Source organism: Agelaius phoeniceus, assembly GCF_051311805.1.
Source record: "Agelaius phoeniceus isolate bAgePho1 chromosome W unlocalized genomic scaffold, bAgePho1.hap1 SUPER_W_unloc_1, whole genome shotgun sequence".
Classification (NCBI taxonomy): Eukaryota; Metazoa; Chordata; class Aves; order Passeriformes; family Icteridae; genus Agelaius; species Agelaius phoeniceus.
In genome coordinates, this window is record NW_027509866.1 from 6,443,736 (window position 1) to 6,471,193 (window position 27,458).

The window sequence follows — 27,458 nt, forward strand, 5'->3', positions numbered from 1 at the left end:
CTGTGGACACAGAGGGAATGGCACAGCTGGATCCCTTGCCTGGGCTCCCAGAGGACCCTTCTGCTGTGGGGCTGCTGAGGGTGGAGGAGCAGCAGGTACCCATGGCCACCCCAAAGCAGGGCCCCGTTGGCAACACGGCCCCAACCGGGACTGCGGGACCCCATCCCTGGGATGAGTCAGGAGCTGCAGAGCTGGGAGTGCTCAGCCAGAGCCGCTGAGCCTTCAGCAGCCCCACACGGCCAGAGCGTGAGCCCAGTGGGGAGTGGGCACTGACAGGGACTGTGGGGCCTGAACCAAGGCCCAGCCCCACTGAGAGCGGCTGTGCCGGACACGCTGCAGCTCCAGGAGCAGCTGGAGCCCCAGGCAGCCAAGGGGTGCCACCATGGATGTTCCTTTCTTCCCCTCAGAAAGGACACTGGGAAGCTGGGGAAGTGTCAGTGAAAGGAGTAGGGATGGTGGGAGCTGTGGAACAGCACTGACATGAGAAACCCAAACTCTCCTGAGAAAGGAGGGCAGAAATCCCCGGTGTCCAGCATCCTGCCAGAGAAACCCATTCCCAGAATTACCAACATAAAGCCATCCTCCAATTCTCTGGATTGTGCTGCTCCTGACCCACTAACACCTTCCCCCCAGAGGGAAGCTCTGAAGTGGGATTGATGGAGGAAAGCTGAGCCCTGAGCCAGGCCAGGGTCAGTGCCAGGAGCATCCCTTGGCGCTGTTTGACAGCGGCTCTGCAGGAGCTGGGGATGCAAACAGGACAAACCTGAGCATCTCCCACCATCAGATACCTCAGAGCTCACACAGCAACACGGCCGTGGCTCTCCCAAACTGGATTTAGGAATGGCACACCTACTGCAGCCATTGGATCCAGATCAGCCCAGATCCCTTTGGGACTGTTATAAATGAGAAACTTGACTGGGCCAATATTCAAGCACAAACCAGTGCCAGCAGTGAGCGGGGCCCGTTGTTTCAGGACTGGTTCCTATGGGAAACATCCCGCTTCCCATGGCAGACACCCTGCTCCAGTCAGGCCAGCACCCCTGGGTTAGAATTTGAAGGGTCTCAGTCTCAGTCCTTGGGGAGGGCTTCAAGCTCCGTCCTTGACAGCACTTGTGAGGCATGTTATGAATAAGAAGCTTGATTAGGCCAATATTCAAGCAGCAATCAATTTATTAATTAATATGGTAAAGTATGAGCAATACAGTGCTGGGTACAGTGGGGGAAGTTTTCCCTCCAACTGCACCCCGATAATTGAAGGTTACAGGTATTTATAGGGGTACTCATCAGTTTTTTTCAACAGTTTCTATTTCCAATTTTTACTCATCAGCAATTTTTATTCCAAATGATTACATCACAATTCTATACACTATTGTGATTTTAATTTCTCAGGATGTATTTTCAAAGGAGTATCCCCAGATGGTGATGGTCCAGTTTCCGAAAGAAGAAAGATGAATCCCATCTGGTGGAGTCCAGCTCCCCAGATGTGTCCACCTTTTAATTGCAGAGACTATAAATCTCATAACAGTGATGTCCAGCTTCCCTTTGGTCAAAACCATAAATCCTTGAGGTGATGTTCATCTTCCTTTCTCAAACTGTTTTTCTCTGCTTCAATAAGGTGTGAGATAAGTATATTTCCTATATATATGTTCCAAAGCTATAGTTTCAAGGATACAAGTAATATTCCAAAATTATACTTCAAAAGGTTATTATTGCAGAGCTCTTTTATGGATTAAATAGAAGCAAGAAGCAACATCCTTAACACCTTAATTCCAATGCTCTTAAATCAACCAGGGTTAATTGCAAACAAAAGATAGGTTCAAAGGCCTTTTTTCATGCTTTATTTTCATCAGTTATTATTAGAATTCGCAATTATCCCATTGTCGATGTCCACACATTTCGCATTCGCAAGTACACACTTGGCCTGTATGTACCTGACACGAAACACAGCTTTGCATCTCACAGGCACATGAGGGATCTTTGGACCGTCTCTTACAGACTGACATCCCAAAACATAAAAGTAATCATGCATTTCCTCTTAAAAATAAAATATACTGAATTAATAACATTAAAATTATTTTCCTTATATATAAAATTATGCCATATTTGTATTACCAAATTTGAATATTTATATTAAAAATTCCATACCTTTTTAGCAAGCAAAAAATTTATTGGTCATTGGTTCTAAGTAACACAATTCCCTTCATTAATTCATTGACCAGTGTGGCTGTTGATTTCTCTTTCTTTATGCTAATTAGTCCCATTTTAAATCTTTTTGTCATCTTTTTTATCATTTTCACAGACAGGGTAAAAGGGGCCACTTTGGGGTCCAGGGAGAACTTTCTGGGGCACATTTGGGGCAGTTCTGGGTCTGGGGAGGGAATTCAGAGAGAACTTGAGGGTCTGGAGGACACTTGGGGGAGCTGGGTGGGCACTTGGAGGGGCACTCAGGGATTCCGAGGGACAGTTCGGGGTCCGGGGCAGCACTTGGGGGGCTCTGATGGGGCTCTCTGGGGCGCGGGGGGTGATGGGAGCTGTAGGCACGGGTCTAATACAGTTTAACGGGGCCGGGGAGCATCACGGGAGATCGAGGCGCAGCTGCAGGGGCTCTCGGTGTAAGCGCGGGGCATGACGGGAGATGAAGTCCCGGCTGGAACAGGTCTGGACGTGCGCCGCGGAGCATGATGGGAGCCGTAGTACCGGAAGTAGTTCAAACGCTTTGTTTAGGGGTCTGGGAAGGTACTTGGGGGACACTTTTGCGTCCGAGCCGCGACTTGAGATCCTCGTGGTAACGTAAACGGTTCAGGAGAACTTGCGGGGATCTCAGGGAGCTCTACCCAGGCTCTTTAGGGCGTGGGGCACAGCAGGAGTTTTCGGCGCTGGGGGGTGTTATGAGGGGTCTGGGGCCGCGGAGGATGAGAGGAGATGAATTCCCAGAAGTGGCTGTACCGGGCATCTGTGAGCTTGGGAGCACTGAGGGGTCCGGGGACGCTTCTGGGGGGTGCCGAATGGGCGCTGAAGGGGGACTGAGGGATCCTGGGGGGTCTGAGGGACACTTAAGGGATAGAGGGGTTGCGGATACCGGGGGTTCTGTGGGGCGCGGGGCATGACGGGCGTTGTAGTCCAGGCTTCAATGGGGCTCAATTGGCCCGCGGGGCATGACGGGAGTGTAGGCAAAAAGGAAAGATGGCGCCGAGCTGAGGACCGCCTTCGAGGTCCCTTTCCAGGCGCTGATTGGCTGTGGGTGCTGATGGGCGGAAGCCTCGGCAAATGGGATGCGGTGGAGGCGGGAACAGCCCATTCAACCTCTCCAGTCCCTCCCAGTACAGCGCAGTTCATCCCCAGTACTACCCCAGTACAACCCCAGTGCCCCTCCAATCCCTCCCAGGACAGCCCAGTAAAACCCCAGTTCCTCCCCAGTCCCTCCTAGTACACCTGAGTGTACATTCTCTGTCCCTTCCAGTTCCCACCCAATGTCATCCACAGGATGCCCCAGTGTCACCCAGTCTTCCCCCAATGTTCCCAGCGTCCCAAGTATGTCCCAGTCCTCCCCAGTGTCACTCCCAGGATGTCCCAGTGTCTCCCACAGCGCTCCCAGTGTTCCCCAGTATGTCCCAGTCTCCCCCAGTGTTTCCAAGGAAAGTTTAATTTCTCTCGGTGCCCGTGGCAGCCAAACCCAGCAGTGGGGTCAGTGCAGTGCCCATGGCCACAGCCCCTTGCAGTGGCCCAGTGCAGCTTGGGCTGATGATCCACCCTCACAGCCGGCCCAGGGCAGCTCTGCAGTGGCTTTGGTGGCACCTGGGGCTGGCACACACCTGAGCAGTGTGTCTGTTTGCAGTGGGGAAACTCAGGAGTTTGAGATTGCTGCAAAAAGCACAAAAAGGGAAAACCCCTCTTAGGCTGGGTGCAGCCAGCTCTCCAAGCACAGCAGCTCCCAGGGCAGTGAGGACAGACAGGATGGAGCTGGGCACTGTGGAGCAAGGTTGTCCACGCTGGGTCAGAGCTCCAGGCACAGCTTCTGTGAGCAGGCCAGGGCTGCTGAGGAGAGACCCTGGGTCAATATCAATCACAGAATGCTGCAATCACCTCTGCTCTAAAGAGAAATTTAATAAAAGACACCCTTTAAAATAGGAATGTGTATTTCTTACAAGTTCTTTGAAATCTTTTTCCATAACTGGACTAGGAAAACTTTAATGACCCTCTCAGGGCTTTGGTGTTGTTTACATCAGACTCAGTCCTTGAGAGTGTCTTGAAAAAACTTCTCAAGAACTCAAATTTAAATTTAGACTCCAAATTTTCTTGAAGTTTTAATGGGTCCCAGAGAGGGACACGACTGGGAAAATGTCCCCAGGTTCCACTCTGAGCAGAACACAGGAGGCAGTGATGGCAGCTGGGCACAAACAAGGCAAAGGTGTCTCTGGTGCTGAGCAAACCTGGATGTGTTTCAGGAATGCAAAGAGCCAAGGCCTGAGCCCCAGCCCCTGGCCAGGCAGATCCTGTCCCTCCCTCATTGCTCAGGGCCGACAGCCTGCAGGGACAGAGGCGCAGGGCAGGGACAGCGTGGGACAGCCTGGGCTGCACAGGGCACAGGGATGGGCAGCAGCTGCAAGACAGCCCTGACAGAGCCAACTTGGGCAGCACTTTGGCCATGGCTGCTGGCCCTGGGCCTGAGGCCACGAGGGGACAAGTGACCCTTGCAGGCCTGGGGCCTCATTGCCTCCTTGTCCCTGCTCAGCAGCCTGGCAGGGGCTGCCCCATGCTCCTGCCCTTGGCATTGCCCATCCCCACATCCCAGTGCCCATCCTGGGAAGATCCCTGAGCAATGAGGGAGGGACAGGATCTGCCTGGCCAGGGGCTGGGGCTCAGGCCTTGGCCCTTTGCATTCCTGAAACACATCCAGCTTTGCTCAGCACCAGAGATGTTAGCATTCACAAACACATAATCACATCAGCGATTATATGCGGTGCTTTTTATTTAAGAGCTCTGGGAATCGGGGTAGTTTCCACCCAAATCTGATTCCGAGCATACATTCAGGGTGAACGTGTTTTATACTCTATCATTACATAACTTTCATGTTAATTATTAAACATATATTGTTCTATTGTATACACAGATTTCAGCTAAACATAGCCCCCTTTAAATTTCCAACATAGTTTCTCACAATTCTTTTATGGTTATATAATAATTATATTTAATTACTAAACAATCATCACATCTAACAATTATATCTTTTATCATACTGCCTACACAGGTGCAGTGATCTGAGAAAACACAAAGCCCAATATTTTCAAAGACTATTTTTAACATTTTCCAGGACTCCACTATCAGAGACACCTTTGCCTTGCTTGTCCTCAGCGGTCATCACTGCCTCCCGTGTTCTGCTCTACCTGGAACCTGGGGACATTTTCCCAGTCGTGTCCCTCTCTGGGATCCATTAAAACTTCAAGAAAATTTGGAGTTTGAAATTGACTTGGAGTTTTTGAGAAGTTTTTTCAAGACACTCTCAGGCACTGAGTCTGATGTAAACAACACCAAAGCCCTGAGAGGGTCATTAAAGTTTTCCTAGTCCAGTTATGGAAAAAGATTTCAAAGAACTTGTAAGAAATACACATTCCTATTTTAAAGGGTGTCTTTTATTAAATTTCTCTTTAGAGCAGAGGTGATTGCAGCATTCTGTGATTGATATTGACTCAGGGTCTCTCCTCAGCAGCTCTGGCCTGCTCACAGAAGCTGTGCCTGGAGCTCTGACCCAGCGTGGACAACCTTGCTCCACATTGCCCAGCCCCATCCTGTCTGTCCTCACTGCCCTGGGAGCTGCTGTGCTTGGAGAGCTGGCTGCACCCAGCCTAAGAGGGGTTTTCCCTTTTTGTGCTTTTTGCAGCAATCTCAAACTCCTGAGTTTCCCCACTGCAAACAGACACACTGCTCAGGTGTGTGCCAGCCCCAGGTGCCACCAGAGCCACTGCAGAGCTGCCCTGGGCCGGCTGTGAGGGTGGATCATCAGCCCAAGCTGCACTGGGCCACTGCAAGGGGCTGTGGCCATGGGCACTGCACTGACCCCACTGCTGGGTTTGGCTGCCACGGCCACTGTGAGAAATTAAACTGTCCTTGGAAACTCTGGGGGACTGGGACATATTGGGGAACACTGGGAACGCTGTGGGACACACTGGGATATACTGGGGACACTGGGAACATTGGGGGAAGACTGGGAGACACTGGGGCATCCTGTGGATGACACTGAGTAGGAACTGGAAGGGACTGGGAATGTACACTCAGGTGTATTGGGAGGGACTGCGCTGTACTGGGAGGGACTGGAGAGGTTGAATGGGCTGTTCCCGCCTCCACCGCATCCCATTTGCCGAGGCTTCCGCCCATCACCATCCACAGCCAATCAGCGCCTAGAAAGATACCTCGAAGGCGGTCCTCGGCTGGGCGCCATCTTTCCTTTTTGCCTACACTCCCGTCATGCCCCGCGGGCCGATTGAGCCCCATTGGAGCGGGGCCTACAACGCCCGTCATGCCCCGCGCTCCACAGAACCCCGGTATCCGCACCCCCTCTGTCCCTTAAGTGTCCCTCAGACCCTCCAGGATCCCTCAGTGCCCCCTCAGCGCCCATTCGGGACCCCCCAGAAGCGTCCCCGGACCCCTCAGTGCTCCCAACCCCACAGATGGCCGGTACAGCCACTTCTGGGAATTCATCTCCTCTCATCCCCCGCGGCCCCAGAGCCCCTCAGAACAGTCCCGCGCCGAAAGCTCCTGCTGTACCCCGCACCCTAAAGAGCCCGGTTAGAGCTCCCCGAGATCCCCGCAAGTTCTCCCTAACCGTTTACGTTACCACGAGGATCTCAAGTCGCGGCTCGGACGCAAAAGTGTCCCCCAAGTGCCTTCAGAGTCCCCTAAACAAAGCGTTCGAACCACTTCCGGGACTACGGCTCCCATCATGCTCCGCGGCGCACGTCCAGAGCTTTTCCAGCCAGGACTTCATCTCCCATCGTGCCCCGCGCCCCACCGAGAGCCATTGCAGCTGCGCTTTGAACTCCCTTGATGCTCCCCGGCCCCGTTAAACTGTATTAGACCCGTGCCTACAACTCCCATCACCCCCCGCGCCCCAGAGAGCCCCATCAGAGCCCCCCAAGTGCTGCCCCGGACCCCGAACTGTCCCTCGGAATCCCTGAGTGCCCCTCCAAGTGCCCACCCAGCTCCCCCAAGTGTCCTCCAGACCCTCAAGTTCTCTCTGAATTCCCTCCCCAGAACTGCCCCAAATGTGCCCCAGAAAGTTCTCCCTGGAACCCAATGTGGCCCCTTTTACCCTGCCTGTGAAAATGATAAAAAGATGACAAAGGCATTTAAAATAGAACTAATTAGCATAAAGAAGGAGAAATCAACAGCCACACTGGTCAATGAATCAATGAAGGGAACTGTGTTACTTAGAACCAATGACCAATAAATTTTTTGCTTGCTAAAAAGGTATGGATTTTTTAATATAAACATTCAAATTTGGTAATACAAATATAGAATAACTTTTATAAAAAAGAAAAATAATTATAATGTTACTAATTCAGTAAATTTTATTTTTAAGAGGAAATGCATGATTATTTTTATGTTTTGGGATGTCAGTCTGTAAAGGACGGTCCAAAGATCCCTCATGTGCCTGTGAGATGCAAAGCTGTGTTTCGTGTCAGGTACAAACAGGCCAAGTGGGTGCTTGCGAATGTGAAATGTGTGGACATCGACAATCGGAAAGTTGCGAATTCTAATAATAACTGAGGAAAATAAAGCATGGAAAAAGGCCTTTGACCCTATCTTTTGTTTGCAATTAACCCTGGTTGATTTAAGAGCATTGGAATTAAGGTGTTAAGGATGTTGCTTTTTGCTTCTATTTAATCCATAAAAAAGCTCTGCAATAATAACCTTTTGAAGTATAATTTTAGAACATTACTTGTATCCTTGAAACTATAGCTTTGGAACACATATATAGGAAATATGCTTATCTCACTCCTTCTTGAAGCAGAGAAAAACAGTTTGAGAAAGGAAGATGAACATCACCTCAAGGATTTATGGTTTTGACCAAAGGGAAGCTGGACATCACTGTTATGAGATTTAGAGTCTCTGCAATTAAAAGGTGGACACATCTGGGGAGCTGGACTCCACCAGATGGGATTCGTCTTTCTTCTTTCGGAAACTGGACCATCACCATCTGGGGATACTCCTTTGAAAATACATCCTGAGAAATTAAAATCACAATAGTGTATAGAATTGTGATGTAATAATTTGGAATAAAAATTGATGATGAGTAAAAATTGGAAATAGAAACTGTTGAAAAAAACTGATGAGTACCCCTATAAATACCTGTAACCATCAATTATCGGGGTGCAGTTGGAGGGAAAACTTCCCCCAATGTCCCCAGCACTGTATTGCTCATACTTTACCATATTAAATAATAAATTAATTGCTGCTTGAATATTGGCCTAGTCAAGCTTCTTATTCATAACATGCCTCACAAGTGCTGTCAAGGACGGAGCTTGAAGCCCTCCCCAAGGACTGAGACTGAGACCCTTCAAATTCTAACCCAGGGGTGCTGGCCTGACTGGAGCGGGATGTCTGCCATGGGAAGCGGGATGTTTCCCATAGGAACCAGTCCTGAAACAATGGGCCCCGCTCACTGCTGGCACCGGTTTGTGCTTGAATATTGGCCCAGTCAAGTTTCTCATTTATAACAGTCCCAAAGGGATCTGGGCTGATCTGGATCCAATGGCTGCAGTAGGTGTGCCATTCCTAAATCCAGTTTGGGAGAGCCACGGCCGTGTTGCTGTGTGAGCTCTGAGGTATCTGATGGTGGGAGATGCTCAGGTTTGTCCTGTTTGCATCCCCAGCTCCTGCCGAGCCGCTGTCAAACAGCGCCAGGGGATGCTCCTGGCAATGACCCTGGCCTGGCTCAGGGCTCAGCTTTCCTCCATCAATCCCACTTCAGAGCTTCACTCTGGGGGGAAGGTGTTAGTGGGTTGGGAGCAGCACAATCCAGAGAATTGGAGGATGGCTTTATGTTGGTAATTCTGGGAATGGGTTTCTCTGGCAGGATGCTGGACACCGGGGATTTCTGCCCTCCTTTCTCAGGAGAGTTTGGGTTTCTCGTGTCAGTGCTGTTCCACAGCTCCCACCATCCCTACTCCTTTCACTGACACTTCCCCAGCTTCCCAGTGTCCTTTCTGAGGGGAAGAAAGGAACATCCATGGTGGCACCCCTTGGCTGCCTGGGGCTCCAGCTGCTCCTGGAGCTGCAGCGTGTCCGGCACAGCCGCTCTCAGTGGGGCTGGGCCTTGGTTCAGGCCCCACAGTCCCTGTCAGTGCCCACTCCCCACTGGGCTCACGCTCTGGCCGTGTGGGGCTGCTGAAGGCTCAGCGGCTCTGGCTGAGCACTCCCAGCTCTGCAGCTCCTGACTCATCCCAGGGATGGGGTCCCACAGCCCCGGTTGGGGCCGTGTTGCCAACGGGGCCCTGCTTTGGGGTGGCCATGGGTACCTGCTGCTCCTCCACCCTCAGCAGCCCCACAGCAGAAGGGTCCTCTGGGAGCCCAGGCAAGGGATCCAGCTGTGCCATTCCCTCTGTGTCCACAGCAGCTCTCCCAAAAGTCCTTTGGGCTCCCTGAAATCCTGTCTCCTGAGGTGATCCATGCCAGGGAGTCCCAGGGCCTCTGGGCCAGTCCCAGGGGGTGTTTTTGCCATTCCCAGTCCTGGTCACTTCAGCTGCTGATGTGCTCAGTCCTGAGGGGCAGCCCTCAGCCAGAGCTGGCTTACAGGACAAACCCTGGGCATTATGTGACTAACACCATCAGTTTTAATGAGTTTAAAAATAGATGACCAAGGTGCTTCTGCAGCTGTTTAACACCAAGCCAGCTGCTTTGGAGACATTCACATAATCTTGTGTAGTTACCTGCAAGAAATGTATCACTCCAAGAAATTTTCCCAACTGACATGAATAGAGGCTTGTAGGATATTTTAGGGGAAACCCTCCAAGCCAAGGGACTGGGCTCTGGCCAAGCCCCTGGGCCCTCCTGCTCAGCAAAAGTGCCAGGAGACCCAGGAGTTCATGGGCTAAAAATACAATCCAGTTCCTTTGACTTGCTCATTTGGGCCTATGAAAGCTGAACCCACTTTTGGAGCAAATTCGGAGACCTCACCTACGGGTGGATGCACCACGTGGGATTTTCCCAAGTGCTTGCAAGAGTTCTCCAGGTCCTCGCTGTGAAATGGGGCTCCCCAGTGCCTGCTGACTCTGGGTGATGGTAAAGTATTTCGGCAATTGGGGATGTGTCTTTCTCAGTCCCTATCCTTTCTCTCCTGTAATAATGATTAGGTGCATTACCTTGCTTCTTTTTGCTTGTTGCTAAAGCCAAGCATGTAGTTGTATTGAATGTATAATTTTAATTTTGTGTTGCCTTAACACTCACAGTAAAATAAGGTCATTCTTCCCATTGGTTTCTGTGTTCTTTAAATCAGCCCTGTCAGCTGGCAGAATAGGTATCAGAACCTGATGAAAGCCAGGCTCTGCTGTGATCTAGCTGGGCCCCATGGAATGCAGAGGGCCACTGTCAGTCCATGGAACCCATGGAAGCAAGGCTCAGATGGGAGAAAGGCGTGCACCAAGGAACCCCAGAGACCCTGATGGAGCCAGGGCTGCAGGGTGTCACACAGGGAGTGACCTCATGGCAGCAGGAGAGCACTGTGAGGCTGTGGAACAACGTGGCACCAAGGTTCCACTGGAACTTGACAGAACCCCATGGACGTGGATGGCCCCAAACGGGGCCCAGAGACTCTTCCCAGACAAAGCCCAGGGAGGGGGATTTGCTTTATTCAGCACCGGGTGTGCGGGGATATCTCCTCCTGACAGCACACAGCACACAGACATTACAATGGATGGTTATACTCTATGCACATTCATGGTTTTCCTTAGAAAAGGTGTGGTTATGCAAACGATCTCTCAGCACTCATTACCATCATTAGCATGCGCCAGGCGCAGGCGCAGCGCGCACTGGTGCTGGCACTGAGGAAGGCTCCGCGTCTTCCTCGGGGGTCTCCTGATGAAGGCTGGACATCTTCATCGCCGTGCCCTTTGCACCTTTCTCCTCTAGGCATGCACAGTCTCTTGCTGGCAGTTTCAGCAATTTCCTCACTGGTTTTAGCAAGCTCTACCCTTCATTTCTGCCAGTTTTGTTCCCTGTTTCTTGCCAACATTCATCCTGTGTCTTGAGCTTGTGGCTGAATTTTTGCAAGCTTCCATATTGGGTGCAGTGTCTCTTATTCTTGCCCAGGTATGCCTGGGCACAGTGCTTTTAACCCTTTCACAGCCAAGGACTGGAGAGCCACTCCTGGACCCTGGGAATTCCTGCAGGTGCACCCACCTTTGCAGACAATGAGGCTCCAACCTCACTGTGAGAGGGCCCAGCTTTTACACTGTTAAACAAACAAGCTGACACCGCTGCTGGTGGGGGAACATCTGGTTTCATTCTCCTGATTGGCTTCTCCCAAAGCCTGGCCAGGGCTCAAGGAGGAACCAAGGGAGGTGACTTTGATCCCACAGCCTCAAACAAAGCCAGATGGGATCTGGCCTGCTTTCTAAATACAGGAATGTAAATCCATATTTCACCAATGAACACATACAGAGATCATATTGCTAATAATGATACATTGATGAGTGGATACAAATATAACCTTTGGTTGGAAAGTTCATCTGGAGCTCAGCTTTGCCTCAGGGCCTGTTGTTCAGGCCTCAGTCAGGGCCTGGTGAGGCCTCAGTGCTTCACTCAGTGCTTTGACCTACAGATGAACTGCAACCTTCAGAACAATTGCAATAACATAGTTTAAATTTAGGTATTAGGCACAAAGGCATCAGCTCTTGTTCTTCAATTAAGTGCTGCTCAAGTTCATTACTCAGAGCTATAATTTTAATTCCTTTTAAAACATGCTTAATTAGTTGCTATTCTCTGTCCTTTATCAAATGCCCCTTTTTTCCTTGAGACTGTGTCTCTTTTCAGACAAGTCCCAGTACTCCATTTCCAGCACAAGGTGTCACATGGAATCATAACACACCAAGTGCTCACAATGCAATGATTGCAGTGACTGCCACGAATGCACTTCACAGCAGCCTCCAATTTGGGAGCCAATCCCACCATGAGGAATTTTCTTCTTTCTGCCTCTCTTCTCCTGATCTTTCTATTGAGGTGATTCCTGATTGTTGGACCTCAAACCCAGCACTGATAGACATTCCTGCAACATTCCTGTCCTGGAATAGCCCAGGATCCTCCCTGGCCAGCAAGCAGATAATCCAAGGCCGTGCAGTTTTGGAGAGCCCCATTTGTGTTTGTTGGAGCTCGCAGGATGTGCTGTTGGATACTTTAACAGCATCACTTCTTACTTCTTCTAATAATTGATTTAGTTCATTAATGTTAATTGGGTGCAGCCATGCACAGCCAGGGGTTTCCATTTCCCCAGTGGGCCATTGTTAAGGGCATGGAGCACATCTGGGAGATGGGTTCTCCATGGGGACAGGTTCCCATCTCCTCATTTTTTCAGCTGCTCTTTTAACAACCCCTTCACCCGTGCAACCAATCCTGCAGCTTGTGGATTGTCTGGGATATGAAAAACCCGGCAGTCTTAATCACTGCATTTCTTACAGTAACAGAAAAAGTATTCTGCATCACAGTATCAGCAAATCCTATAGAAATAGCCAATTTCATCCCTTCCTCCTTTATGCCTTGTATAGAGTTCACAAAGTTTACCACTGACATTTGGGTCTTGGCCAGTCCTTTTTTGTAGAGTATTTAGTATCAAAATGAGCAGCTAAAGCTGACATATTAGTACTGTCCGCCTTATTTAATAGTATCAATTTCTAATTACATAGATACAAATATAAATTATTGTGTTGTATTATATATAACTATTACGATTAATTTATTATTATTATTATTACTACTATCATTATAATTATATCACTAGCACAAATGAACCTGAGCTCAAGATTGAAACCTTCTGTCACTCCGTGTGGGAGTGACAACAACAATTTTTCCTTCTGTTGGTGCTGTTTCCAAAGTGTCATTAACAAAGTTCACCCTCGTCTTCCCAAACCCACAAGTTCTTTTCCTTTTCCATGTGCAATTTTTGGATGCATTTGAAGCCATCCAGGGGTGCAGCCTCTTTTACCCGACTGCCCCACTGCTCCCATGGGGCTCTGACCTCAGCCCACTCCAGAGCCAGGGAACTCCAGGGCAGGGCTTCCCATCTGGGAATCTCTGATGGCACTGATTCCTCACAGTTACACTGAACAAGTGACATTTTGTTGGGATCTGGCCAGACTGGGCCAGTTTTGTTTTGCCAGTGGGCAGGGTCAGCACCAAAGACACAGACTCCAACTGAAGGAATCAGTGTCATTTCCTGCAGCTCAAAGCAGCAAAGAATCACAACAGGAGCAGCTCAGCAATGCACCCAACCATCCCCACCAAAGATTGCCTGCAGTGATTGAGAAAGATCCAGCCCCAGTTACCCTCAGCCTTTACCATCCCCCAGACCCACACAGCAGCTGGGGAAGCTGTCACAGCCAAGGGCTGCAGAGCCACTCCTGGGCACTGGCAATTCCTGCAGGTGCCTCCAGCCACAGGTGAGGCTCCAACCCCGCTGGGAGAGGGCCCAGCTCTGACAGTGCTGAATGGACAAACTGACAGCACTGCTAGTGTGGCAACATCTGGTTTCATCCTCCTCTTGGGTCCCTCCCAAAGCCTGGCCAGGGCCCCAGGAGGAACCAAGGGAGGTGACTTTGACCATTCAGCCCCAAACAAAGCCAGATGTCAGATTTCATGGCCTGGTCTGGCTTCTAAATACACAAAGGTCCATACATGTTTCACTAATGAGTGGCTACATCTATCACAGTGCTAATGACCATGCATATTTCATCAGGGAGCAGATACAAAGATAACCTTTGGTTGGAAGGTTCATCCAGAGGCCACCTTGGGCTCAGGGCCTGCTGTCCAGGCCTCACTCAGGGCTGGTGTCCAGGCCTTGGCACTTCAGGGACGTGGTTTAGTGCTGGGCTTGGCACTGCTGGGTGAGCGGCTGCCCTGGGTGAACTCAGAGGGCTTTTCCAACAGAAAGGATTCTGTGATTCCATGATTCTATCCACTGCATTCAGCTGGGTCCATGTTAGCAGCATTCATTTGCTCAGAAAGTCTCCTCTTGCCCAGCTCCTGTGGCCTGAGGCTTCAGCTCCTTCAGCTCCTGGTGCTGAGCTGCTCATGCTGAACGAGACGACTCGGAGAGAAGAGCACAGTCCATGCAATTCCTTCTGGGACACAGAGAGGGGAGGCTGTGCAAACAGGAGCATTGTTTGCTGTGGCCTCCTCTCTGCCCTTCACGCCTTTCAGCGCTTGGAACCAGCCAAGAGCTTTCTCCAAGAGTGCAATGGAGCAGCTGTTCCTGCTCCTGGCTCTGGCTCTCTCCAGTCTCTGCCCTTGCCTGCTTCTGTCCCTCGTGCTGTGCCCTCTGTTCCCCAGGGCTGGCTGGCTGCTGCCCAGGACTGTGGCACTGGCACAGATCCAGTGCTCCAGAGCCTCCTTTCTGTGCCCTTGGAGCTGCCTGGGCACAGCAGCCTTTTCCATCTGCAAGCTCCCCATGGACAGGGAGTGCCCAGCTCCGTTCCTTGCACAGCCTCCAGGAGCCCAGGGCTGCCATCTCAAGTCCCTGCTGGCACTGGGGGCTCCCAGGTGCCTCAGGCTGCTCTGACACCGCTGCACACGGGAGGGAACAGGGGCAGGGGCTGTGCTGAAAGTCAGCTCCATCTGCTGCTGCTGCTGCTGCTGCTGCTGCTGCTGTGGGGTCATTTGTGCAGCCCTGGCCCAGAGTCAGGGATCAGATCCTGCCAGTCTCTTCCAGCCCTGGCTGCTCAGAGGTTGGGCCCTGGAGCCTCAGGTGGGCAGAGGCAGCTGCTCCTGGTCCCTCTGTGTGCCCGTGTTCAGCAGTGCTGCTCCATCAGTCTGTGCCCAGCAATGGGGAAAAGCCTCAGCCCTGCAGGGCCAGGAGCTGCCGGGCTCTGCCTGAGCAGCTCAGCCAGCAGGAAGGGAGCTGCTCCATACAGGAACCAGGAGCAAGGGACATTCCTTCGATAGGACATGTTTTCTATTTAAAGGAAAAAAAAGGAAAAAGGGAAAAAAATAGGTAAATTGTAAAAGATAAGAATAAAATCCAAGTGTTAGTGAAAAAACATAACATAATGTTAGTGAAAAAAACAAAACATAAATGCAAAGTTACATTCTTTGCATTAAGAGGTAAATGATCTTTTGAAAAAGAGAAGTCAGTTATTTACTCTGGAAATGTGCTGATGCCATGGATACATCTTGCTGACTTCAGCAGCCTTTTTTGTAAAGTTTTTGAGGTTGTTTCCAGCATTGTTAAATTGTGGGTGAAGCAATGAGAAATTGCTTTGTGCCCTTCCAGCTCCAAGCAGGACTGGGAATGGAAACTCTGTCAAACCCCAAATCCTTTAGAAGATGCCCTTCCTTCTCAGCCTGGGAATGAGCTGCACATTCCCTTTGAAACTGTCAGGGATTTCTTAGAGACACCAAGTCCCAAATAGGGCTTTTTGCTCTGGTTTGGCAGTGCAGAAGGGCAATTCTTCATCCACCAGCTCCAGACTGCACTGCCTCAGGAGCATGGCCCACTCGCCAGCTTTGGCCCACTTGTGGCACTGCTAGAGGAGGAAGAAAGTGCAACCTGCACAATTCCAGCCAATCAAGAAGGAAGAATGGGACAGACAAAACAGCCTGTGCAGATACAGGCGTTCAGCTGGGACTGTGGAGAGTTTGGGTCCTTGCCAATTGCATGTGTGTCCCCAGCTGCAATCTCTGGGCCTGCAGCAGAGTCTCACTCACCTGCCAAAGCAGAAAGCTCAGGCGCTGTGCTCGCAACGGGCTCATCTGATGCAGAGCTGTCAGAGCAATGTGAGGGCAGAGCCAGCCCAGCTGGGCCCAGGGCTGAGCCCAGCAGAGCCCTGGCAGAGCCCAGAGCAGCCTCAGCAGCCGCAGAGCCCGGCTGCAAGGAGAGAAAGCAGAAACCGCCCATCAGCTGAGGGCTCCTGTGCCCTTGTGCCAAGGCCTGCGGTGCCCAGGCCATGCTGGCTGTGCCCAGAGCTGTGCCCAGAGCTGCCCATCCCTGCTGCCTTTGGCAGCAGAGCAGGAGGGCAGGACATGTGCCCAGCCTGCAGCCAGCCACGGCACATCCAGCCCTCAGCAGCTGCCCAGAGCAGGATGCTCCTGTGCTCGCTGCCATCTCCCAAAAGCTCTGATCCCACCCTGCCAAGCACACAGGGACCCACCTCACGCCATCCACGGCTGCAAGAAAAGCTGCTCCCAAACCATGGCCTCAGCCTTCTCCAAGGCCACTGCCCATCCACGCCAGAGCTGCTCCCAAGCACTTCCCCATCCACACTGGACCACCTAGAACGCTTCCTCTGGAAAAACAAACAACACATTATTGAAAAGAGATTAGATGCAAAAGGGGAAAACAAGAAAAACAGTAAAAACTCTTATCTCTGTCAGGGCCTTGAGGGAGGCCCAACTCCGACATGGTAGGGAAAAACCCAGCCATGGCTGAGGGAAGCCCACACTTTCTGTCTTCCACCCTGCACTGCCCCCAAAATCACGGTGATCCCAAAGCAAACAAGGGCAGTGGAGCAGCCCAAGCCCTTCCTTGCCTGCAGAGCAAAGCAGCCCCTGCACAGGTTCTGGAGTGCCACCTCTGCTCCCACCATGGGGCTTTGTTTGTGTCGGGCTGGCTGCCCCAGCCCCAGCCCCAGCCCCAGCCCGGGGCACGGTGGCTGCTGGGGGCTGTTGGCAGGGCCAGGAGCCCACTCCCATTTCGTACCCAGGCCAGCCCATGCCCCCAGCCCTGCCAAAAAGCAGCTGGGCAGCGACTGAAGGATGAGTTGCATCTGCCCCAGCAAAGGGGGAACCTTTGCTTCCCAGCCAGGCTGGGCCATGCCCAAATCTGGCAGCATTTCCCTGGGTGTGGACTCATCTGCAAATTCCCTGTGGAGTTTGGCTTTGAAGAAGGTGCCAGAATCAAAGTCCATCACCTTCAGCCTCCAGTGGCCAGGCTGAGGAAGAGCTTGTCATCCTTGATGCCATCCTGGCTGTCTCCAGCAGCAGCAGCAGCAGCAGCAGCAGCAGCAGCAGCAGCATCCCCACCCGGTACAGCTTCTCCAGGGGCTCCTGCTCCTTCCCTGGGGGGAGACCAGGCTCTCAGGGCTCTGCCCAGGGCCCCAGCTGTCAGGGAACCAGCACAAGCAAAACCAGCTTGGATGGCGGCCACCAGTGCTGGGCAGAGCAGCTCAGCTCCAGCACAAGGGCTGCGTGGGCTCATCCCATGGCCCCGGTGCAGTGACACAGGCAGCACAAAAAGGTCTGGGTTCCTCTGCTTCTCATTGCCACGGCATGTGTGGAGCTGCAACTTACCAGGGCCCTGGATCAAAGTGTGCCTGTGGCTCTCTCCCTTCTTCTATGGCAGAGGAATATCCTGCACCCAAGGATCACAGAACAGGTCTTCTAATGTGGGTCTTTCCAAGGAGTTCACGGATAAACACCACCTGATCAGATCTTTGCACTCTGGGGAGACAAAGCAGAAACTGCCGGTCAGCCAGAGAAGGCTCCTGTCTGCTTTGCCCCACTATTCCCATGGCCAGGCCATTCTGGATGCACTCAGGGTTGGGCCTAAACTTTCCCATCACTTCCCTGTTTTGGAGGAGAGCAGGACCTGTGCCACCTCCTCAGCAGCTGCCAGAGCGGGATGCTCACGAGCCCGCTGCTGGCTCCCAGCACTGGGATTCCCCCCGTGCCCAGAGAAGAGGATCCACCTTGAGAGAGCCCTTGTGGCAGCGGGAGCTGGCCCCAGCTGAGGTTCCGGCCCCTCCTGAACGGGTGCTCCCCGCAGACCATCTGGTGCAGCAGGATGCCCAGGGACCAGATCGTTGCTGCCTCGCCATGGTACCAGCCAAAGTCGTTCCATTCCGGGGGGCTGTAGGACAGTGTTCCTATGGAATACAGATGGAGTTCAGCAGGGGGATGCTGCTGCTCCCACAGCCTGGCCCCAGCATCCCTGGGCCTGCGGGGGCTGCATCAGTGGCACACAGGGTGACCACTGCCCTCTCGCCAGCACCTGGGACTTGTGCACAAACTTAGGCTTGGAAAAGAAGCCACTGGTGTCAGAAGAGGGCAGAGGAAGCCCTGGCTAAGCCTGACCCTGACCTGTAAAGGAAAAACCCTCTCCATGCTGGGGAAAACATGCCCTTATCCTCCCTGCCTGCATTGCCCCAAAAATATTAGGATGTGGAAGGGGCTAACAGCGGGCCTGTTAGCTAAAGGAGCGAGAAGAAGCTGAGAAGTAAGAAGAAACTGATAAGGAGCTCTCTCCAAGGCTGTAACCAAGGAGACCGAGAGAGGAGGGACAGAAGAACTTTGCAGCTGGATGAAACATTTTTAGAAAGTTAATTAAGTCACCATAACTTTTTCACCAATAGTATTATGTTGATCTATTGTGGCCAATAGTAAAGATAGAAGAAGGATAAACAACTGGAAAGTGTATAAAAATCAGCCATATTCAATAATAAAGTGTTGCCAACTGAGACTGCTTGTGGTCTCTGCTTTATGTCGTGACCGCCTCGACAGCGACATTAGGAAGCCAAGGCAAACAGGGAGAGTGGATCAGTCCAAGCCCTTCCTCTCGCCTGCACACCAAACTGGCTGGGGCACAGGTTCCGCCCCCATCTCTGCTACCCCCACCCACGGGGGTTTTGGTCGCACTGGCTGCCCCAGCTCAGCCCCAGTCCTGGGCAGAGTGGCTGGCAAAGGCTGCCAGCAGGGCTGGAAGATGGCTCCCCACCCAGCCCTGCTCTAAAGCAACTCAGCTGAAGACTCAGTCCCCTGACTGGCAGCAAAAGGGAGAATCCCCTCTGCCACAGCCAGCTTGGGCTGGGAGATGTTGGGCCATGAGATCCTGGGACCAGGAGTACACCCTTACGTGGGCTCACCTGCAAAGTGAGTGTAGGCTGTCTCTTGCAGGTAGGTGCCACAGCCAAAGTCGATCAGTTTGGCCTTCCCGGTGTGCAGGTCGAGCAGGATGTTCTCGGGCTTGATGTCCCTGTGCAGGACCCCGCAGCTGGTGCAGTGCCGCACGGCCTCCAGCACCTGGCGGAACAGCGCCCGCGCCACCTCCTCGGGCAGGAACCGCCGTGCCCCAATGAAACGCTGCAGGTCCTGACACCGCTCTGGCCGCTCCAGCACCATCACGATGTGGTTGGGCAGCTCAAGCCACTCCAGCAGCTGCACCACACCAGGGAAGCCAGTGGACACCTTGGCCTGCAGCACCACCTCCAGCGGGGCCCTGCTGCCATCGGGCTGCGGGAGGAGCACGATGCCCTCAGTGGGGCCGATGCCGTGCCGGGGCTCGGGGAGCCCTCAGCCAGCCCGGGATGCTCTGCGCCCTGCGCTGGACCCACGCCCGCTCTCCCTCGAGGCGTCCTGGCGGCTTCCACCGTGCGGGGCCTCGGCTCATCCCCGCCCGGCAGCCCCGGCTGCTGCCGCTGGCCCCGCTCACTCACCAGCTCGCCCCAGTGCCGGACGCGGTTCCGTGGCACCCTTTTGATGGCCACCTGCAAGCCAAGGACAGCAGCGGGCTCAGCTCGCCGCCCGCCCTGCCCAGCCCCATCCTCCTCCTCCTCCTCCTCCGCCCCCTCCTCCTGCGCCCGCCGCCGGCCCCGCCGCTCACCGGGGCGCCGTCCGAGAGCCGCGTGGCCGCGAAGACGCTGCCGAATCCTCCGCGCCCCAGCAGCGAACCCACTCGGTACCGCTCCTGCAGGGCCTCGTGCGCCTTCCCTGCGGGCGGGACGCGGCTGTCAGCGCTCGGGCCGGGGCCAGCAACGGCCCCCGAGCGCCCCTCAGCCGCCCCGGGCCGGCCATGCCCAGGCGTTCGCTCTTTGGAACGCGGCACGGGAGGCTCGGGGCCGGCGGCCGCGCTGCCGAGCGGCGGAGCTCGGGCTGGGGAAGCCGCAGCGGAGGCGGCGGCAGCGGCCGCCCCGCCTGTGTCCTCCGCGGGCCCCGGGGGGAGCCGGGGCCGGGGCCGGGGCCGGGGCCGGGGCCGGGGCCGGGCTCGGGCTCGGGGCTGGAGCCTGCGTCGGGGCCGGGGCCGGGCTCGGGCTCGGGGCTGGAGCCTGCGTCGGGGCCGGGGCCGGGCTCGGGCCAGGCGGAGCCGAAGGGCGGCGATGCCGCCCCCGCACCAGGAACTGATGCCCGCCCAGCAGCGCCACCGCCAGCACGGCCAGAGCCGGGCGGAGGCGAGAGCGAGGCGGGACGGCCGGGGCCGGGCACGGGGCAGCCCCGCCCGGGGCCGGGGGCGGGCCGGGGGCATGGCCCGGCCCGGCAGGGGAGAGGGAGGCGGGGACACGAGAGGGACGCCGGGCAAGGGACCCCGGGAGAAGGGTGCCCGACCGCGGGAACGGGAGAGAAAGAAAAACAGAAGGAAAAACAGAAAGAGAAAGAAAAAGATAAAGAGAAAGAAAGAAAGAATGCTCTAAAATATCTGTTTTTCTGCTGTCGCTGCTGCTGCTGCTGCCGCTGCTGCTGCTGTCGCTGCTGCTGCCGCCGCTGCTGCTGCCGCCGCTGCCGCCGCTGCAACTGAAGCACCGGGGCCGTTCGTCCCCGTGTCCGTTCCCCGCTCGCCCCACGAGCCCCACGTTCGAGCCCCGCGCGCCCCGGGCACAGCCCCTGAGTCTGTCCAAACACGGGAACTTTGCAGCGGTGAGCCCAGATGCAGAGCCCTGACTCCTGCACACTGGCACAGCAATCCCCTCGCTTGCTGCTCTGCATTGGCCTGGCTGAGGGTCAAACACTGTTGGGCCACCTTCCCTTGCTGTAGGATTCCTACCTGACCCCAGCACTGCACTTACATCTCCAGTCTTGCCTTCCAGTAAAACCAGGGGAAGGAAAACTCTGTGAGGCTCATGGTACTTTTGAGTGTCTAAAAATCACTAAGTCACCGATCTTAGAGGTACGGTGCATCTGGAATTCCTGGGATGGAGATGTAGTGCAACATGGAAAAGGGGAGCATAGAAATAAATAGAGGAAAAGATCTTGGATTGTTTCATTTTCATTTCCCTTCTGGAAAGCTGTTTCAGTTTTCCAGGAATCTTCTCCTGTCTGCTCTTCCCAAGAATGTCTCATGGAGAACAAGGTCAAGCTTCTGTCACAAGATTTGCCAGCAGGAAATTATGCCACTGGTGAAATTTTCATGATGACTGTTTGTGCTGGCTTAGGGCAAATTTGGGGAGGAAACCTCCAAAAGTGATCCTTCTAGAAAGCAAGTTCAAGCAGCCCCTCCCCCTACTAGTTCAGGAAAAGACTTCCCTCGAGAAAAGTGAAAAAACATCAGTTTATTTAACAAGTAAAGTATTCAGAAGCATGAAAAATGAATAATATTAAATGAAACCTCTGGCAGTGCTGAAGAGATGGCAAATTCAGAAAGTCCTTTTTGTGGGTTGTAGTTGGCTCACTCGGTCTATTCTAAGTCCCTCTGGTGCTGGAATGCAGTGTCCCAGACCTTGGTGGGCCACAGGTGTTAGCTGCAGGTATTTTTCTGGGTTTTCAGTCCAGAGCAGGTTTAAACAGTTCCAAGAAAAAGGAAAGTCACAGTCCCAGGAACTTCTCTGCCTAAGCTAGGTAAAACCAAATTGCTGGACCTGGGCTGTGAAGGCATCGGGAAATTTCCAAATCTGGGCACTGTCAGTCCCAGCAAACACCAGATCTGGATGGTGCTGGAGCCAGAACCTGGAAATTTCCAAATTTTGGCTTTCTGTGCCAGCAAATCACTGGACTTGGGCTGTGCCAGCACCAGGAAGTTTTCAGATCTGGGCGCTGGCACTGTCAGCAAACACCAGATCTGGGTGGTGTCGTTGCCAGCGTCAGAAATCTGCTGGATTTGGGCTCTGCTGGCACCGGGAAATTTCCAAATCTGGGCACTGGCACAGCAAACACAAGATGTGGGTGGTGCCAGAGCCAGTAGCAGAAAGTTGCCGGGTTTTGGATTTCTGTGCCAGTAAATTGCTGCTGCACTTGGGCTGTGTCAGAATAGGGAAATTTCCAGCTCTGGGCACTGGCAGTGCCAGCAAACACCAGTGAAACCTTCTGGCCCTCGTCCGGACCATTGGCCAGTGGTTTCCCTGAGAACCAGCTCTGGCCACTTTACAGACAGAGACTGCTTCCATCTGGTGCTCTGGAAACAGAACTTTAATGAAGGCAAACACAACAAACAGGACGGCGTGCACAGTAGAGAGAGCAAAGCAGAAAAAAGCCTGGGTCCAGGGTCTAGCAGGGATATTTATCCATTTATTTATGGGGAGGGGTTAAGGTGGGATCTGAGGGAAGGATCCAAGAGGAAGGAAGGATTATGAATATTGAAATTTTTGCAGTAAAATGTAACCAATGGTAGCAAAGAGAACTCAGAACTTTCTAGTAACAATCTGCAAACCTGAACAAGAGGATTATGGGCGGGAGCTCCTGCTGACCCCAACTACAGAGGGTTTTCCCACAGCCTTAAGCCAAGTTCTCCTTCTTCTTTTAACCAACCCCAACACACCAGATCTGGGTGGAGCCTGGTTTTGGCTTTCTTTGCCAGAAAATTGCTGCATTTGGGTTGTGCTGGCACCAGGAAATTGCCAATGTGGGCACTGGCAGTGCCAGCACACACCAGATCTGGGTGGGGAATGTGCAGGCACCAGGAAATTGCCAAATGTGATCTTTCTGTGCCAGTATATTGCTGGAATTGTGCTGTGCAGGCATCTGAAAAATTCCGGATATGGGCACTGGTGGTGTCAGCAAACACGGGATTGGGTTGCTGTAGGTACCAGGTATTTGCCTGGTTTTGGCTTTCTGTGCCAGCAAATTGCTGGATTTGGGCTCTGCTAGAATAGGGAAATATCAAGATCTGGGAACTGGCAATGCCAGCAAACACCACATTTCCGGAAGGATTGGATCTGGACCCGTTCCCCACCCTTCCCTTTTCTCCCTCAACAAGGTGCCAGAGGGGCTGGAGAGCAGCCAGGCAGAAAGGGACCTGCAGGGACTGATGGACAGCGGGCTGGACATGAGGCAGCAGTGTGCCCAGGTGGCCAAGAAGGCCAATGGCTCCTGGCCTGAATCAGGAATGGTGTGGCCAGCAGGAGCAGGGCAGGGATTCTTCCCCTGTGCTCAGCACTGGTTGGGCAGCACCTCGAGTGCTGTGTCCAGTTCCTGGCCCCCAGTTTAGGAAGGACATGGAGGGGCTGGAGCATGTCCTGAGAAGGGCAACAAGGCTGGTGAGGGGTCTGGAGCACAAGAGCTGTGAGGAGCAGCTGAGGGAGCTGGGGTTGTTTATCCTGGAGAAGAGGAGGCCCAGGGGAGACAAGGCAGTGTCAGGGCACAGGTTGGACTTGATGATCTCCATGGCCTGTTGCACCCTTGCTGATTCTGGGATTCTCTGAAACCACCCTTGGAGCAGTTGCAGGATGAGCCCTGGGCCTCCTCTTCAGCAGCTCCAGCAGCCCAGGTCCCTCAGCTTCTCCTGGCAGCCCCAAAGCCCATCCTGTCAGTCCTGCAGAGCCTCTGCAGCTCCTCCTCATTGCCCAGAACAGGGAGCCCCAGAGCCAGACACAGCAGCCCAGATGTGCCCCCCTGGCCTGGGGTGCCTCTGGCAAGGGAGCAGCAGCAGGCACTGCAGGAGCCTGCAGACAATTCCTGCAGCACTTGTAGGATGATCCTGCTGCCCAAGGGACGTTCCCATGGGGCCAAGGCAGGAACTGCAATGGGGAGTGGGGCCAGAGAGGAAAGGGCAACCAGGGATGGGCTGTTGGCAGGGCAGGGAACAGGAGTGGGCAAGAGGAAGAGATTTGTAGCAGGAAGAATAAGAAAGCAAAGGTTCAGCCAAGGAAATGCTGAGGGCAGTTTGGGGGTGGCTGCCAGGCAGCCCTGGCTCTGAGCAACAGCGTCTGCAGTGGCACAGGAAACTGCCAGCTGATGGGAACAAACTTTCTGGCTGAGTGCAGAGGCCAGGACAAGGCTGAGTGGTTTCCCTGGTGTCCCGCAGGCCTTGCTGGCCCCAGGGGCTGATGGCATTTGTGCTCCCTCAGGTTCATGTCCCCACAGCAACAGCATGGGGGTGCTGGCCCTGCTGTGTGCAATGCAAACAGGGGCTGCTGAGGCAGTGCTGCCGTGTCTGTGCCTGCAAGGATGGGGCACCTGTGTGAGCTGGGGGAGAGGCCAGGGCTGCAGAGGGGGGATGTTGTTGGCAGCTGCATGAGGACGCTCTGGGACGCTGCCCTGGGCTGTGCAGCGCACTGGGCATGGATCAGCCCCTGCTCTGCTGCTCCTTCCCGTCTGCCCCAGGGCCCTTGCAGAGCCCCAGCCATGCTGTTTGCCCCCAGCCTGCCCACGGCCAGCCTGGGGCTGCTCACGGGGGTTTCTGTGCTGAGCATTGGCCTGGCCGTGTTCTTGAGAGAGCCTGGGCAAGGAGCCTGGAGCCCCCAGGGCCTGGCCTGAGGCGTCAGCGCTGCCCCAGCAGTGCCCATGGCCTGTCCCTGCTGCAGCCCTGGCACTGCCACCCCCAGGGCTGTGCCCGGCCCCGAGAGCACTCAGGCCCTGCAGCAACACCAGGGCCACCAGGGCAGCGGGGCAGGGCCACGGCAGCAGCACTGGCAACACCAAGTGCTGCTGCTGCTGCTGCTGCTGGGCACAGCTGCTGGGCCAGCACTGATCTGCCCCAGCTCTGCACACAGACATTGCTGCTGCAGCTCTACAGAAGAGAACAAAAGGGCATCTCTGCAGAAAACTGCCAGGAGATCCTTTAGTTCTTTTAAAGCCATCAAGAGCGGAGCCCCTCATTGACACAGTCTGTGGCCACAGGGAAGGTGGAGAGAAACAAAATGAGAAATTGCACAAGGAATGGCTTTTCTTCGTTGACAATATGAAAAAAGTAAAACAAAGGAAAAATAATAGTAAAAACAAAGGAAATGAAACCAAGAAGAAATATAAAAGTTGAGTTTTATTACAAGTGATTTGCAGAAATTGGCCAGCAGTTTAATGTTCCTGAAACCATCCAGTCATCAGTCTCCACACTGCAGCCTTGAGCTCCTGGTTCCTCAGGCTGTAGATGAGGGGGTTCAGGGCTGGAGGCACCACCGAGTATAGAACTGACAGGGCCAGATCCAAGGATGTGGAGGACATGGAGAGGGGCTTCAGGTAGGAAAACATTGTAGTGCTCAGGAACAGAGAGAGCACGGCCAGGTGAGGGAGGCAGGTGGAAAAGGCTTTGTGCCGTCCCTGCTCAGAGGGGATCCTCAGCACAACCCTGAAGATCTGCACATAGGAGAAAACAATGAACACAAAACAGCCAAAAAATAAACAGGAACCTAGAGTAAGAAGTCCCAGTTCCCTGAGGTGGGATTTGGAGCAGGAGAGTTTGAGGATCTGTGGGATTTCACAGAAGAACTGGCCCAGGGCATTGCCATGGCACAGGGGCAGGGAAAATGTATTGGCCGTGTGCATGAGAGCATTGAGAAAGGCACTGGCCCAGGCAGCTGCTGCCATGTGGGCACAAGCTCTGCTGCCCAGGAGGGTCCCATAGTGCAAGGGTTTGCAAATGGACACGTAGCGGTCGTAGCACATGATGGTCAGGAGGAAATACTCTGCTGAAATGAAAAACAGAAAGAAAAAGAGCTGAGCAGCACATCCTATGTAGGAGATATTCCTGGTGTCCCAGAGGGAATTGTGCATGGCTTTGGGGACAGTGGTGCAGATGGAGCCCAGGTCAGCGAGGGCCAGGTTGAGCAGGAAGAAGAACATGGGCATGTGCAGGTGGTGGCCGCAGGCTACGGCGCTGATGATGAGGCCGTTGCCCAGGAGGGCAGCCAGGGAGATGCCCAGCAAGAGGCAGAAGTGCAGGAGCTGCAGCTGCCGAGTGTCTGCCAATGCCAGCAGCAGGAAGTGCCTGATGGAGCTGCTGTTGGACATTTGCTGTGCCTTGGCATGGGGATCTGTAAGAAAAGTAATCATGGAATAGTTGGGTTTGGAGAGGACTTGAAATATCCCAGCACAGCCTGGGGGCACTTTCCCCCCACTGCCTGCCCAGGGCTCTGCTGCCTGGAGCTGTCCCTGCCAGCAGCTGCTTCCCTGTGCCCAGGGCTGGGCCCTGCCAGTGCTGCCAGAGCCCAGCCCAGCCCTGGGGGCTCAGCTCTGCCCTGCAGAGCCCTCCCAGCTCAGGCACTGCCCAGGGGCAGCTCTGGCTCTGCAGGCTCTGATGGCAACGTCAGAGCAACTCTGAGGAGGATGGAAAAGCGGCTCTGAGGCTGCCTCTAAGTGCTGATTTCTGTCACTGCAGAATTTATTCATATCTGAGAGAAATTTTCTTTTTATTTTTCTCAGCCTGAATTGAGAGATAAATATCTGTGTGCAATTTCCAAACCAAGCAACCTAGAGAAGTAGATTTAAAAAGCAGGCTTTTCCCTTTTATTCAGGTCCTCCCTTGCTGTGCTCCCTGTATGATCTATTTGGAAATGTTCTGCAGTTAAATGCCATGCTGGGAGCAATTCTGAACAATGCAGCATCCTCCCCACACAAGGAGAACACTCCCAAGCCTCACCAGCTGTCTCCTGCCACCCAGATCTTGTCCCCCAGTGCTGGGAGCAGCTGCCAGGGCTGGCTGAGAGCTGTCCCTGGCAGGCAGCAGAGTCCCTGCCCCGGCACAGCGCCCTGGGCTGCAGGACCCTGCTCTGCAGGACAGCCCTGGGCACCCCTGGCTGCTCTGCACAAGAGACAAGCAGAGAATGGACTCACAGGCTCTGCAGGCATTGGGATGTTCCAGCTGCAGGAGATGGCTCCAGGAGCTGCAGCTGCATTGTCCTGCAGCCAGAGGTTCCTGTGCCAAGGGCTGGCAGTGATTGTGCCCCAGGCACTTCTCAGCCCCTTCCCAGCCCTGACTGATTGAAGCTCTCTGTGCCTCTGGGCTGTGCCCGCGCTGGCTGCAGGCAGTGCCCCAGCCCTGCTGGGCTGGCACAAGAGCTGCTCATCCAGAGAAATGTGCTTTTGAAGCTCTTCTTGGGGAGCAGGAGCTGCCTCTGTGCCAGGAGCCCAGCCCAGCTCAGCAGCACAGACACAGCACAAGGACTTTAATCAGCCTCTGGGGCTTTATGCTCAGGCCCTGAGCATCAGTCCCTGAGAGGGAGCTGAAGAAACCTCTCCAGAACTCCAAGGCAGAATCCAGCTCCAAACTTTCTTGGACTTTTAATGGGTCCCAGAGAGGGACACGACTGAGCAAGTGTCCCCAGGCCCCAGGCAGAGCAGAGAACTGCAGGCAGTGATGACAGGTGGGGACAAAGAGAAGCCAAGTCTTGGTGGCCTGGGGC

The 27,458-nt window shown here is 53.9% G+C and overlaps 2 protein-coding genes across 2 annotated transcripts in view; one reads left to right on the forward strand and one right to left on the reverse strand.

Moving 5' to 3' along the window:
• LOC143692469 (uncharacterized) overlaps positions 1–27,458 on the forward strand; it is a 279,232-nt gene that overhangs the window by 134,825 nt on the left and 116,949 nt on the right. The window lies entirely within an intron of this gene.
• On the reverse strand, positions 25,135–26,067 carry LOC143692406 (olfactory receptor 14A16-like). The gene has a single exon (XM_077172640.1). The coding sequence runs from the start codon at positions 26,065–26,067 to the stop codon at positions 25,135–25,137; it is 933 nt and encodes a 310-aa protein (XP_077028755.1).